This window comes from Monodon monoceros, unplaced genomic scaffold (genome assembly GCF_005190385.1).
Source record: "Monodon monoceros isolate NGI ecotype Baffin Bay Population unplaced genomic scaffold, NGI_Narwhal_1 Super_Scaffold_3, whole genome shotgun sequence".
In the NCBI taxonomy this organism is placed as follows: Eukaryota; Metazoa; Chordata; class Mammalia; order Artiodactyla; family Monodontidae; genus Monodon; species Monodon monoceros.
In genome coordinates this window covers 21,949,995-21,963,292 of record NW_021703780.1, presented here as the reverse complement: position 1 = coordinate 21,963,292, position 13,298 = coordinate 21,949,995, and the positions used below count along the sequence as shown (strand labels likewise).

The 13,298-nt window shown below is 45.7% G+C and overlaps 1 protein-coding gene across 3 annotated transcripts; it reads right to left on the bottom strand.

Annotated features, from left to right (window-relative positions):
* Positions 1–229: 229 nt before the first annotated feature.
* Positions 230–13,081, bottom strand: LOC114907268 (butyrophilin subfamily 3 member A1-like). Of its 3 annotated transcripts, none has more exons than XM_029242752.1 (11): positions 12,985–13,081; positions 11,870–12,068; positions 8,473–8,562; positions 7,888–8,235; positions 6,196–6,477; positions 4,166–4,366; positions 3,962–3,982; positions 3,848–3,874; positions 3,419–3,445; positions 2,943–2,969; positions 231–1,414 (listed from the first exon to the last, which is right to left on the bottom strand). In XM_029242752.1, the coding sequence occupies exons 2-11, from the start codon at positions 12,033–12,035 to the stop codon at positions 711–713; spliced, it is 1,893 nt and encodes a 630-aa protein (XP_029098585.1). In that variant the 5' UTR covers positions 12,036–12,068; positions 12,985–13,081; the 3' UTR covers positions 231–710. The 3 variants fall into 3 exon arrangements, with proteins under 3 accessions (XP_029098587.1, XP_029098585.1, XP_029098586.1); XM_029242753.1 differs by having other exon boundaries at positions 11,870–12,065; positions 12,985–13,071; XM_029242754.1 differs by lacking the exon at positions 12,985–13,081 and having other exon boundaries at positions 230–1,414; positions 8,473–8,557; positions 11,870–12,011.
* Positions 13,082–13,298: the final 217 nt, after the last annotated feature.

Sequence of the window (13,298 nt, the reverse complement as noted above, 5' to 3'; positions counted from 1 at the left end):
GGAGAGGGGGTGGGGCGGTGGTGGTACTCATGCCCTTTAGTAGTTAAGATTTTGGCCTTTAGTCCCTTTGCAGTCCTGTGTGATGCAGTCACTGTGAATTCATTCTCTGGACCAACTCACCCGGCAGAGCCAATGCAGCGAAGCACTGGACCTATGGCTCTGACTGTTGACCTTGAAGGAACCCAGTGGGGTGTGGCCTCCATAGACACCTACAGTGATCCTTACCCTGGGGTGCCCTGGGAAGGGACACTCAGGGCTGCACATGGTCCCTTCCCCACAGGGGCAGTCGGGCTGGAAAACAGGCTAGCGGGTAGAGGGTGGGTGGAGGTGGGGGACAGGGGCCAAACATCCCCCGGCAGCACTAACTGATGAATTATATAAGTCGCTTAACTCAGCCCTACCTCAGTTTCCACACTTGCGCAATGAGGCTATATCACAGGGTTGCTGTGAGGATTAAAGGAGAACATTTATTTAAAGCTTTGACACAACCCCCAGTACACTTACGTCATCCGTAAATGTTTTATATTCAAATCACAGCTGTCATTTACTAGCTGAGTGACCTTTGCGAAGTGAATTCACTTTTCTGCACCCTGGTTTCTTTCTCCATATAAAGGAGACAATAAAGCAGTATCAAACTCAACTGTCCATATGGAATAAATAATTGTATTAATATTAGTGAAGTGCTTCACACAGTGTGTGTCTTTGGTATTTTACGGTTGTGATTTGTTGCTGGTAGGGAAGAGGCCCTCAGCTTCAGGCTGGGCAGGGAGAAGCAAGGACGTTACTTCAGCCTGAGGCTCCCCATTCTCATCAGCTGAGCCCAGGGCCACGGAGGTCTCCAGAGAAAGGTCAGGCTCTAGGTCAGGAACACTGGAACTCCCCACTCCTGTCAATGCTGGGCAAATGGTCAAGGCAGTGGGCTCCAAGGTCAAAATCCTGAAAACGGGCCACAGAGGCCCAGAGAAGGAGGTGTGCGGGAAGGTGTACACATGAGATCCATCCGCGGCGTTGTAGAAGGAGACTTCACCAGTCTCGTAGTCCAGGAAAATCCCCACTTTTTGAGGAGGGTTGGCAATTGTCAGTTTGGTCCGGGGGTCAGTGAGAGCCCGATAGTCATTCCCATCAGACAGCCCCATAGTCCAGAAGCCATTCTCCGGTGTCATTTTAATCCAACATTTTCTCTCCACGTTCTCCCTGCACACCCCGACGTGCCACTCTTTCCTGTCCCGAACCTCTACCTCCCAGTAGTGTCTCCCTGATGTGAAGCTCTTGCAGCCAAGCACACAGTAATGCCAATCAAATCTCTTGGGGTTGTCTGGCAGATTCTGTCGTTTGTCTGCTCGCTGCAAGCTCCTCTGGTCGTCAGAAACAAGCAGGATGGGGTTTGCTGTGTTCGGATCCAATATCACATCCGCTGCAGAAAGTTTGGGGATGGGGTCATGGGTCAGCCATTGTTCCTAGATCTCAGAGCCTCAGCCCTCAAGGCCTGGGTCTGGTTGAAGAAGCCCAAGTCCAGAGCTGGGTGTCCCCAACCTGCCCTGAATGTGACCCCCTTAGCAATACCAAAAGAAAGCCATCAGGGGTCTTAAGTTCAGTGGGAAAGAGGAGGGTGATGAGGGTCAGGGTCTTCTTAACTGACACCTGGAGCTGGCTCTTTCCTTCTACCTTTTTCCTGTTTCCCTCCCCGAAATGACTCTGCCCACCTGTGCTTCATAGGCACATAGGTTTAAATTTCAATCCTTGCACTACTGCTCATGAACTGAATGTCTTTTCCTTTTCTCTTTTCCCATAGACTTAAGCTATATAATATCTTTAAGCCTCAACTTTCTTAACTGAAAAATGGGGATAAAAATATTAATCTCTAGGGTAGGAAGACAACACATGTTGTGTATTTGGCTCAGGGCTGGGCATGGAGGAAGTGGCCTGATCTTACAAAATCTGCCAGGCCTTTTCTGTGCTAAGGGCCATGTTGGGGGCTTTATGTGCTCCCAGACCCACTCTCCATGTTGCTCCACCCTCTTCTGGGCCCCTGGAATCTGTCCTCTATGGACAGTGTCACTGGGTTCTCTTGCCTCTGGTCGCCTGCTGGATTTGGCCAATGGGAGGTACTAGCTGAAGACTGGAAGGAGGAAGAAGAAGGCACAGCATTTATTTTTTCCCCTTTCTTCCCTGCCAGCTTCAGATGGTGATGCTCTAACAAAAGGATGACTTTTCTCAGGCAGCCCTCTCCTTGAGCTATAGCTTCCTCTGGGCTGTACCCTCTCCCTATCTCTTCAGGCCTGGGGTGGTGACAGCTCCCCACTGTTGTGAGTCCTGGGGGACGGAATGTTCCTTTGTCGGCTTCCCTTTACTCTCTTTTTTGCCTTTGTAAATAGTTCCTTCTTTAAACCCTCTTCAACCACCCATTTTGAATAGACCATCTCTTTTCTTCCTGTTTTTTTGACCAAATACACATTCATGAGCTCATTTAGTCTTTACCTCAACTCTCACATAAATAGGAATTACAATCATCATCTAAAATTGAGGAGAGTGAAGCTCAAAACATCAAGTGACCTGAGGACACACAGCGGCAGGAGGTGGCATACGGAGCTTGGGAAAGGACAAGATCTCTGAGCATTGCTTTCTCTCCTTGATCACGTTGCATCCTCGCTCTCCCTGTAGTATTAGTTCACTCTGCCTGTCCTTCCCCTCAGCTCCACCTTTGATGCCTCTTCCTTCCCATAAAGGTCTATGGAAGCCCAGGAGAGCAATTCTCCCTGGTTCTCTGGGCTCTCAGTGGCAGGGCATGGGAGATAGGCACAGCCTTGAGATCGAGGCCTCAAGTCATCTGCCCGGAACTCTCCCAGTCATGGGGACTTGTCCCAGAATCTCAAGACTTGGAGAAGAAAAAGGGAATATGGTCCTTCGGGTTGTTGTCCTAGGGGACATAGTGATTCACTCACCAGCTTGGAAGAGGGCCTTCTTCCACTCTGAAAGAAAGGAGACACAATAAGGAAAGGTCATTAATTCTGATCTTTCCCTTACCCATTCTCCTCAATAAGCCTTTTCTGTGTCCCTTCAGTCTCTTCCAGTATCCAGCTTCCTTCCTCTACAGCTCTGACAGATTAGGCATAAAAGGTCTCAAAAATGGTGGACTTCCTCATCATGCTGGGGCTGCAGGTGACATGGCCAGGCTACAGTAGGCTGTGTGCTTGTGTGCCAGCTGGGTGGGGAGTGGCTGAAAGTGCCGAGATGCTGTATCTGAAGGGCCTCTCTGAGGCTGCAGAAAAGCAGGGGTGGTATTCCCCACAGAAAATGAGCCTCTTGGTTAGATCTGAGTATTCCTACTGGGAATGCCAATGCGTCACACAGCAGGGAAAAAGTTTGAATGCTTATACACATTGAGCCAGGAAACTCAGAGGACATCCAGGTCACTCACCAGGATAGGCCTGAGACTTCTTCCCACCTACAAGGGAAGAAAGGCAGAGACGTCAACTGAACTCCGTCATTTCCTTTCTCCTCCTTTTGCACCCATCTCTCCTTCTTTTTGACCACCTACCCTTCCTACTTCCTCCCTCTGCCGTTCAACTCTCTCCTCCCCTCTCTTCCTTACGGGGGCGGGAAGGAGGGGGAATGAAGGCCCCTTTCTCCATTAAAAAACCAAACAAAACACTCATGATTCTCTCCTCCTTTCTCCCCAAAAACCACTTCCCCCCAATCAGCCTCCCATATTTCTTTTCTTGGGAAAAAGGATCCGGAACGTTCCTTCAGCCCAGGGCAGAGTTAGTGGCTGAGGAAACTGGCTGGAAAATACTCTTGCAGAGACAGTCTTGGATGAGAATTTGGAGAAAATGTCAGAGCCACTCACTAGCCATGTACTGGATCTTTCTCCACTCTGCAATGGAAGAAGGTGATGAGTCATTAAGAGGCCCAGTGGGGGATAGGAAGATGAGCTTGGGTCCCTGGGGGCATCAGAACTTACTGAGTTCATACTCGAGTGTCTCTGGAAAAGAAGCAGAAAAAAAAAAAAAAGTACTGTTATGGGGATGGAAGGAGGAGGACCTCTAGAATATAAACCTTAAAAATGACCTAGTGCCGGGTTGGGTGCACAGGATGGGGATGCAGAGAGGTAGTCCGGCTCCCTCCTGTAGGCACAGGCCTTAGATTCCCTCTCGGGGTCAGATACCTTTTATTCTTTGTTCCTGCTCTTTTTCTGCCCTTGCTGTTTCTTTTTCCTCTTCTGCTCTCTCTTTCTCCATGAATAGAGCCTTCTTTTCTTTCCTCTGTAGCCACAGGAAGTAACCAGCCCCTGCGAGGAGCAGCAGACAGACAGGCAGCGTCCCCGCGAAGACAGCGATCCAGCGCTGGGCCCTTCTGAAGAAGGGATCTGCAATGGGATCCAGTCTTAGCCTCTCACCCTCAGGACAGGGTTCATGGAGTTTATCTCCTCCCGTCAAATGATCTTTCTCTTCCTAAGTTCTCAGAGAACTTTAGGGAAGACTGCAGTAAACCCTAGTAAGGGTTTATAGTTATAGCAATAGCAAGTACCATTACTTGTCTTGAAAGGTCTGCCTCTCACATGTAAATGTGATACTTGAGCATCGCAATCAAGTTTTTTCTAATTAAAATTTACAATAGGTTACATTCACTTGATTCAAATATCAAATTAAAAAAACATAAAACATCACTCAAGTCTCCTTTTCACTTCCTCTGCCCGTCTCCTTTAATTAGACTCATTTAATCAGCCTAGTATGGTGACTAAGAATGTGCACTTGGGAGCTGGGGGGGGCCTGGGTTCAAATTCTGATTCCTCCACCTGACTAGCAGTGTGACCTTGGACTAATTAGTTAACCATTCTATTCCAGGTGTCCTAATCTGTAAAACGGGGGTGATAATAAAATTAATAATAATAATAATAATAGAATAACAAAACCTAACTCATAAGGTTAAAGCATAAAATTAATGTTTATAAAGCATTATAAACACATAGTGAGTGCTATGCAAGAGTATATTAAATTTAAAAATATAAATGTATTCTTATTTTTTCTTGTTTACTCCAAAGATAACATTCTGTATAAACTGCCCTGTGTCTTGCTTGTTCTGTTCACATTGTATCTTGCAAATCTTTCCATATTAGTACAGGCAGAATGCCTGTGTTTCCTTTCAGAGCTGGGCAATATTCCACTGCATAAAAATTCCCCATTAATGGATATTTGCATAGTCGCTAACTTGTTGCTCTTATAGTTAATGCTATAAGAAATAACTTTTTACATGGGTAGTTTTCTACACATGCAAGCATATCTGTCAGATAAATTCCTAGAAGTGGGATTTTGGATCAATAAGTAGGTAGTTTGGATATATATTGCTATATTGCCCCCAATAGCAATTGTGCCAATTCATACCAAAAATATATCAAATTATGTATACCAAAAAATGTCTAAGAGTGACTGTCTCCCCACAATCCTACCATCAGAATGTTTTATCAACCAGCACTGTTTTGTTTTGTTTTATCTTGTTGCCAGTCTCACAAGTGGAAAATGGTTTAATATACATTTCTCTATTGAGTGAGGTTGGACACTTTCATATGTCATTCCTTTCCTGTGAACGAATAATTCATATCCTTTGCTTTTTTTCTACTGGTTTGTTTCATATTTTAAGGAGATTAGTGCTTTCTCTAAATTATGAGTTGTACATATTCCCCCTGCCCTCATTTTGTCATTTGTCTTTGCTTAAGGATTTGATCTTTACCACTTCTCCCCCAATTCCCGTTGCCTGTCACAGTTTCTGGCACATAGGAAATGCTCAGTAAATACTTGTGACGTTATAACAGGGAAAAAAAAACATCCCCGGAGCAAGAAGACACCTCTGGAACCCTGCTCAGTGCCTCGTTTTCACTGCAAACTCAGCACAGAGAATCACACGTCCTCCTTCTTTCTTTTCTTTTTAAAATTCATTTTTATTTCATTTTATTTATTTTTATACTTTTCTCTTTTTAATATGGCTATGCTATGTTTCAACTGGTTAATGTTTAAATTGTCATTTTAAAAAATTTTCTACAGATTAAATTTTACATATGCCTCTTTTAAGGTGCATTTAATGGAATTTTAAAAATTGAAGTATAATTGACTTATAATATTATATTAGTTCCAGGTGTTCACATCTTTCTTCTTCCAATAGCCACAGCTCAATATACCTGAGGCTCAGCAGGGTACTGACCTGCAATGGAAATCTGGGCTGTCTTTTCCTGGTTGAGGAGGGGATTTCTGATGATACAGGACACCCCTTCTCCAGAGCTGCTTTTCACCGTTAGAGATGATGTGACTGCATACAGGCCCGCTCCATCTGTAGCTGGAGGTGCTGCCACGGCTGGCATGTTCTGGCCCTTGGCATCTCTCCACTGTATTTGGGGCTGGGGATACCAGCCGGTGGATGTGCACCCCAGGTGGATCCCTCCATCCTCATGGCCCTTCAATTCAATGTGAAGATCCGAACCCAGAGCTGTGGAAGGGACAAATGAGCCTCAATTCTTGGGAGCCTCCAGTATCAGTGAGGGTCTCAGCAGGAACTGTATGGCACACCCATGTTAGATAATTAAAGTAGGGTTTCATTAAGAAGCTGTTTACAAAAGGGTGGTCATTAGTGAGGAGAAAACTATATGGGGGAGAGCAATAGCCCAGGGCCAGGAACAATAGAGCTATTACCACCCACCCCTAAACCCAAAGGGAGGTGGAGAGGAAGCCGTTTTGAAGACCCAAAAGGAGAGAGTCACGTAGAGAGGACTTTCATAAGAGGAGCTGTGATCTTTGGAAAGAGCACGCAGCCAGCTAAAGGTGGCCCTGCAGGGAGGAAGCCAGGGGCATAAGTACCTGGACTTCTCTCCTCCTCCCCTCCTCTATCTTCAACTATGGCTCCCCATTGACCAAACTCAGCCAGAAGCCACAGTGCAAGAGAATGCTCTGAGAAAGAGAAATGCAACCTTTGACATTGGACATGGGCCTGGTCTTGGTGTTCTCCTGGGGAACACAAGCCATTTCATGGAACGTCAGCATCAAAGGGCCCTTTGTCACTATGACGGGTCAAGACAAAAACAAGACCAGCAACAATCATGTCTGAACATAGAGAAAAACACGAACACTGTCCAAAACACAACGAAGACCAAACATCCTCCTGTCCTGGCTGTGAGACGATGCTCCTTTACCAGTCCCAGCTTTAGCTTCACTCTAGTCTTCCTCCTGGGTAAGATTTATGAAGATACCCACCCACAAAATTACACTCCCCCTCCTCCCTGACAGCATCCAATCCAGAGCAAAGCCTATTTCCATAAACGCTGCCCCAAATCCCCTAACAGAAGCCCAAAGTCTGTACCAAGTCTCCTCTAACAGCCTCTTTCTGAGACCCCCAGTTCCCACGTGGCATGGACTCCCCCTCCTGCAACAAGGATTAAAGTCAACTGGTACAACTGCAGGGGTGTTCCTGGGAACTCGGGTTGGAGAACAGTTGCTGTACAGACGCTGTCCCTACAGGTCAGCCTCCCAGGGCTCAGAGCAGGGTGTACCTGGTGGGGCGCCAGAAGCCACAGGGAATGCAGCTGAACCCAAACCACTGCGCACCATCTCTGAGGAGATGTTTTCTTATCCTTCTCATCCCCGACCTTCCACTTTCCAGCTTAGACCCTGGCCACCAGCAGGAGGGAGTTCTCTACTTGATATGATAGGGTACAGGAGGGAGTCTTCCTGGAGGAAGACCTGCATCTTTCCCGAGGGCCTCAGAGAAACAAAGTTGGAAGGCAGCAGAGGCAGTACCTGGTGATCGACCAGGAGCTCTGCGAGGTGGATTTGGAGCATGAGCTCTGTGTCTGCCCCCAGGCCCCACAGAGGAATGAGCTCAGAACAAAACCCGGAGGCTCACCTGCAACTTTCAGCTCCACCAAGGCTTTTTCGTAGAAGTTGCCATCTTGGAAATAACACAGGTAGTTTCCACTGTCAGAGGCTCTGACGCTGTGAATTTGGAGAGCAGCCTTCCCTGCAGTGATGCCATCTCTTAAAATCTCGGTTCTCCCTCGATACTCTGCCGTCTGTCTGTCTTCTACTTCCTTGCCATGTGCGTACATGAAAACTACCTGCCTGAGGCTGGATCTCACCCACTTCAGTTCCATGTTCTCTGCGCTCATCTTCGGGGACAGGTGACAGGGCAGCTCAGCGTCTTCACCCACCATGGCCAGGATGGGCCCAGGGGGTCCAATCACAGCAAACTGAGCTAGTCAGCAAAAGGGGGAAACTCCATGAGAGGGAGTTGGGGCCATGATGGTAAGGGGGTGTCTCAGGCAGAAAAACCTAGAGAGGAACAGGATCCTGACAGAAGGACATTTGTCTTAATGGCATGTGTAGTTTCAGTATGTGATGGGACTTCCAGGAATGAACGGTCAAAGGTTCTGGCTGGGCGCTAACAGGTAATTGTCTGCTTCCGATACATAAAAGCAGCATCGTTCCCTACCTGAGCAAGAGGTGAGCAGCTGGACCAAGATGATGCAGACAAGGAGGTGGGGCAGAGGGAAGTCTAGCGACAGTGCCATTTTCATCTGTGCTGCAAATAGAGAGAGGCAAGGAGTCAGGCAGAAATACGGCCTGGAAGAAGATGGATAATTCTGCGTGGAATTCTGAGGTTTCCACGCAGAATTCTTCACCTCAACAGGGCCAACTCAGGGCGAAACACAGGATCACTAGGGTGATGACCCAAGATCTTCCTCTGTCAAAATGTCTGCTTGGGAGTCTCTTCACCTTTGCGTTCCAATATGGAAAATCTCCCATAAAAGTATGTATGTTAAGTGTACAGACAGTAGCCCTAACCCATCAGGAAATCCTTGGCTCTGCTGTCTGAACATGTTCAGAATCTTTACCCGTGCCCACACTTCCCCAGCTACGCCAGGTCCAAGCCTCCACCATCACACTCTGATTAATACGGGACCTTCCTCTCTGGGTCCCCTGATTCTGCTTGTATCCCCTACAGTCTCAACACAACATCCAGAACATTCCTTGAGTCACATCCTGTCACTCCTCTGCTCAGCACTTTCCAGTGGCTCCCATTTCACTCAGAGTAGATGCTGAAGTCCTTCCAGTGGCTGGCATGGTCCTCCAGGACCCGCACTCCTCATTTCATCTCCCGTACTCTCCCTGTCTCTGCTCCGGCCACACTGCCCTTCCTGCCACTCCTTGAACAGGACATGACAGAGGACCTTGACCTCAACCCTTGCCTCTACCTGGAACCCTCTTCCCTGCATATTCACAAGCTCACTCTCTTGCCTCCTTCAAATCTTTCCTTTAAAGTCAGTTCCTCTATGGGACCTTCTCTGACCACAGAATTATGGCAAACTGCTCCCATCCCCCTGAATCTGCTCTCTTTTTCCCATTGAATTTTCACCAGTGAACATTTCATACATTTATCGTGTGTCTCCACCTGCTAGAATGTAAGCTCCACAAAACAATGATATTGGTCTGCTTTGTTTCCTGATGTGTAAGAAGCCTGTAGCATGGTGGTGGTTCACATGGAAACCTCAGTAAATATTTGTTGAATGAGTGAATGGATGAGGAGTTACATATTAAACCATCAATACTCACTAGCATTTTAGTTCACTTTAGATGATCAGATTAGTTGGTGGTCATCCAACTAATGGATGGAGAGGAGGGGAGGTGGAGAATTTATGAGAATAAGTGTTTTTCTCCATAATGACAGTGCTTTTTTGGTCTGGCTTAGAGAGCAGAGCTTGGCCTCTTGTGGTCCCACTGGGACTTGCCTATATTAATGTGTTTGTTCCTATTTTTCAATAAAGTGGTTTCAAGGAGCAAGCCTGTCCTGGACATGCAAGTCTTGCAACTTGATGTGCCTTAATGCACTCTTTTCACAATTGTTCTGGGAATTCCCTGGTGGTCCAGTGGTTAGTACTCTGCGCTTTCACTGCTGGGTTCGATCCCTGGTTGGGGAGCTAATCCCATGCGTGGCCCCCCAAAAATTGTTCTTTGGGGGAGAAACACCTGTTCTTTGGGGGAGAAACATTTCTGGAAAGGAAGTGATTCCTTTCCCTTCTTCCCTTTCCTCATGTGTTCACCAACGCTCCTCGGCAGATGGCCTGCCTCTGGGCTCACCAGCAATGGATAATTTTCCTACCTTGGTCTTTGAACTGCTAGAGAAGTGCCTTTTAGGGGCGGAGATGTATGTGCTAGCACTTGCACAGAAGGGGCAAATATGTCAACTGAGAAGCACACAGCAGCCCAACACAGCTCACACCTCTATGCAGTGCTGGCGTTCTTCCAGCTCAGAGGCAGGGCCCCGCAACTGCCCAGTCCCAGACCAATGTTTCCAAATGTATCCTGGCTCAGAAAAGCACCTTTACCTCCTTTTAGGCATGGTCTGTGGGATCACTGTGAACTTTTGTGTTAAGGGAAGTGTGTGGCCCTTGCCAACTAGCCGGGCTTGATTCTAGCTGGAGTTCTAACTTGGCTTCCATCCCAGCCACCCCAGAGTTGGCTGTGTCCCTAAATAGTAGAGACCCTGAGAGTCGACCTAGGTGGATTACTCCAAGACAGGACTGAGAACTCTAGAAGTAGCCCCCTCCCTTCTCCCATCATGTATTCTTTCCTTCCCTGAAAATGTCAGATGGAATGGTGTGCCAACAAATGACTCAGGGTGCCCGTCTGCGGAGCAACACTGCCGTCCCCTCTAGGCTCCAACCCATGGCCATCACCAAGTGCAAATCACTCTTCCATCAGACTCTGGTCAAGATCCTGGCAGATTCCCTGGGTCACCCAGAGGCTGAACCTACCACTTCTTTTTTTTTTTTTTTTTAATTTTGGCCAAGCTGCACAGTTTACAGGATCTCAGTTCCCCGACCAGGGACCGAATCCAGGCCACTGCAGTGAAAATGCCCAAACCTAACCACTGGACCGCCAGGGAACTCCTATGAACCTACCACTTCTTAATCCCAAGGCAAGTGAATGGGAGAGTTAGGAATAAGACCAGGTCTCACCCGTGTGTTTTCATTCATTCAACAAACGTTTATTGAGCACTCACTGTGCGCCAGGCCCACTACAGGTTAGGTGTTGGAAATAAAAAGGGTGTGGGAAGTAAGTCATGGCACTATGATTCACGAGCTTTGTGATCTCAGTCATGTGACAAAACCTATTTGAACTTCAGTTACTCATGAAACATTGTGAAATAGGAACTTTAGAACGTACATAATTGGCTTAGCAATTTCACTTCCAGATATCTGGTCCAGCAAAGCGCTTGCATGGGTGCAGAGAGAATTATGTGTAAGGATGACACTGAAGCATTATTTTTAAAAGTAAAAAAAAAAAAAAAAAAGATGAACAACCTAACCAGCCACTCTAACCACTAACAGGAGACTGGTAAGTTAAATAAAGGCTCATCTGTATGAAGGAATTCGATATGGCAGTTAAGAGTGATTTACAGTCACTAACTCAGATAATCAAGATATATTAAACAAAAAGAACACTGCAGAAAAATACTAATGATTCTATTAAAGAACAACAACAAAGCTATAAATTTGTATATACATTTTTATGGGATCGCCTTAAAAGAGTTCTGAAGGGCTACATGCTAAAACGAAAATCAGAGATTGAGTGAGAGACACTTGTCCTTTGCCCCCTGTACTTTGAAAATTGTTTGGATGTTTTCAATTTTAAAGGTTTTCACGTTTTACTTAACAATTAAAAATTGTTACAAATAATTATTGTGACTGTAACATATTAGTTGTTCAGAAAATACCGACTCCTGTAAATCAACTGTATGTCAATAAATAAATAAATAAAAATAAAATACCAACTCTTCACACCAATTCCCCCAAAACAAACCAGCATGAGGCCCGCATTCATAGTACCTGCTGTCGTGATACGTGCACCGGGAACTGCCTTTGAGAACAAGGCCCGCAGAGGCGGGTGGGTGGGTTGAAGAGGAGCCGGGAGCAGAAATCTGTGCTGATGGGGATTCTCTGGAGGCTGCCTGACACCCGGACAACTCTCAGGCAGAAGACTGCCTTTCACCATATCCTCTGCTCTTCAAAACTACTCCCTAAGCTGCTAGAGAGAGGACAGTATTATTATTATTATATAGGTAACAATTTCAGTGCTGTCCTCAGAGTGAGGAATATATTTTCACTAATTTTTTTAGGATATTTATTGGGTTTTGTTCCTGATTATAGACAACTTCAAAATGGAGAAAAATATGAAGGAATAAAATTTAAATAATCTGTGATGGTAATCATATACTTTGCTTCATGGGAATATAACTATTTCTGGAAGTATTTTGGCCATAGATATATACTAAATGCCTGAAAATTGTCAAAATTATAATTTGACCCAGAAATTCCACTTGTAGAAATTACTGCTAAAAAAAAAAATCAGGTATTAACACAAACATTCATGTTTAAAGCGGTTCATCATAAGTAAGATCTACAACAGCAAAATGTAGATACAATTTAAATGTCCAAATTCGGTCCAGTTTTATTACAATTAGAAATAAAAACCCTTTATTAAAAATATGATTCCTAATGACTGTATGAAAATCCCTTTTATGATTGGACAGTGTGTTTGTATCCATTCTCCAACTCTTGTATATGTAGCTTGGTTCAGATTTTTGTAATGCACAGCTTTACATATAAATCTTTAAGGCACATCTCTTTTTAAAATCTCTTAGAACAGATTCCCAGAGATGACTAAGAGAGATAAGAGTCCTTTGCTCCTTTCTGACCACAGTAAGCTCCTAAGAACATGCAGTTGGCAAGTTTTTTCATTCACGTTGTCTCCTTCCCTTACATTTTCCAATTCAGGTCTTTAGCCTTTGCATTGTCCTGCTGCCTCCACCCCCTCATCCTCACACACAAGCACCAATTCCTTTCTCTGGATGAGGGCCTCCCTGGAAGCCCACTCTCAGCTCTTCAGCCTCTCTCCCTCTAGGGCTCATGGCCCTGGCTTTTACCCATTTTCCCACACTTACCTCTTGGCTATCCCATCTGAAAATCACAGCCCTCAGAATAAAGGTAATCAATAGAGGCTCTGTTACCTGGAAGAAAGGAAAAATAAATATGCCTGCTCACTATGAAAAGCAGTAACAGGGTCATTCTGTGGAAGAATTAGTTTTTGGATTGGCTCAAAGGGGTGTTTCTCATCAGTTGCTGGGCAGAAACCAGTGAGGAAGTTTAAAATGAAAACTGAAACTGTATTGGATTGTACACGGTGAAGAAAAATTCCAGCCTAATTCTCACACTGTGTCACTCTGTGTTTTCCTAATTGAACCACTTATGTATATGT

What these genes read in the sequence shown, in the direction of transcription:
- LOC114907268 (XM_029242752.1), bottom strand. Translation starts at nt 12,035, where the DNA reads ATGGTGAAAGGCAGTCTTCTGCCTGAGAGTTGTCCGGGTGTCAGGCAG. An exon ending in GCAGGAACAAAGAATAAAAG is followed by an intron (nt 3,983 to 4,165) that starts GTATCTGACCCC and finishes CTTCTTTTCCAG; the next exon opens with AGACACTCGAGTATGAACTC. An exon ending in AAAGATCCAGTACATGGCTA is followed by an intron (nt 3,446 to 3,847) that starts GTGAGTGGCTCT and finishes CTTCCCTTGTAG; the next exon opens with GTGGGAAGAAGTCTCAGGCC.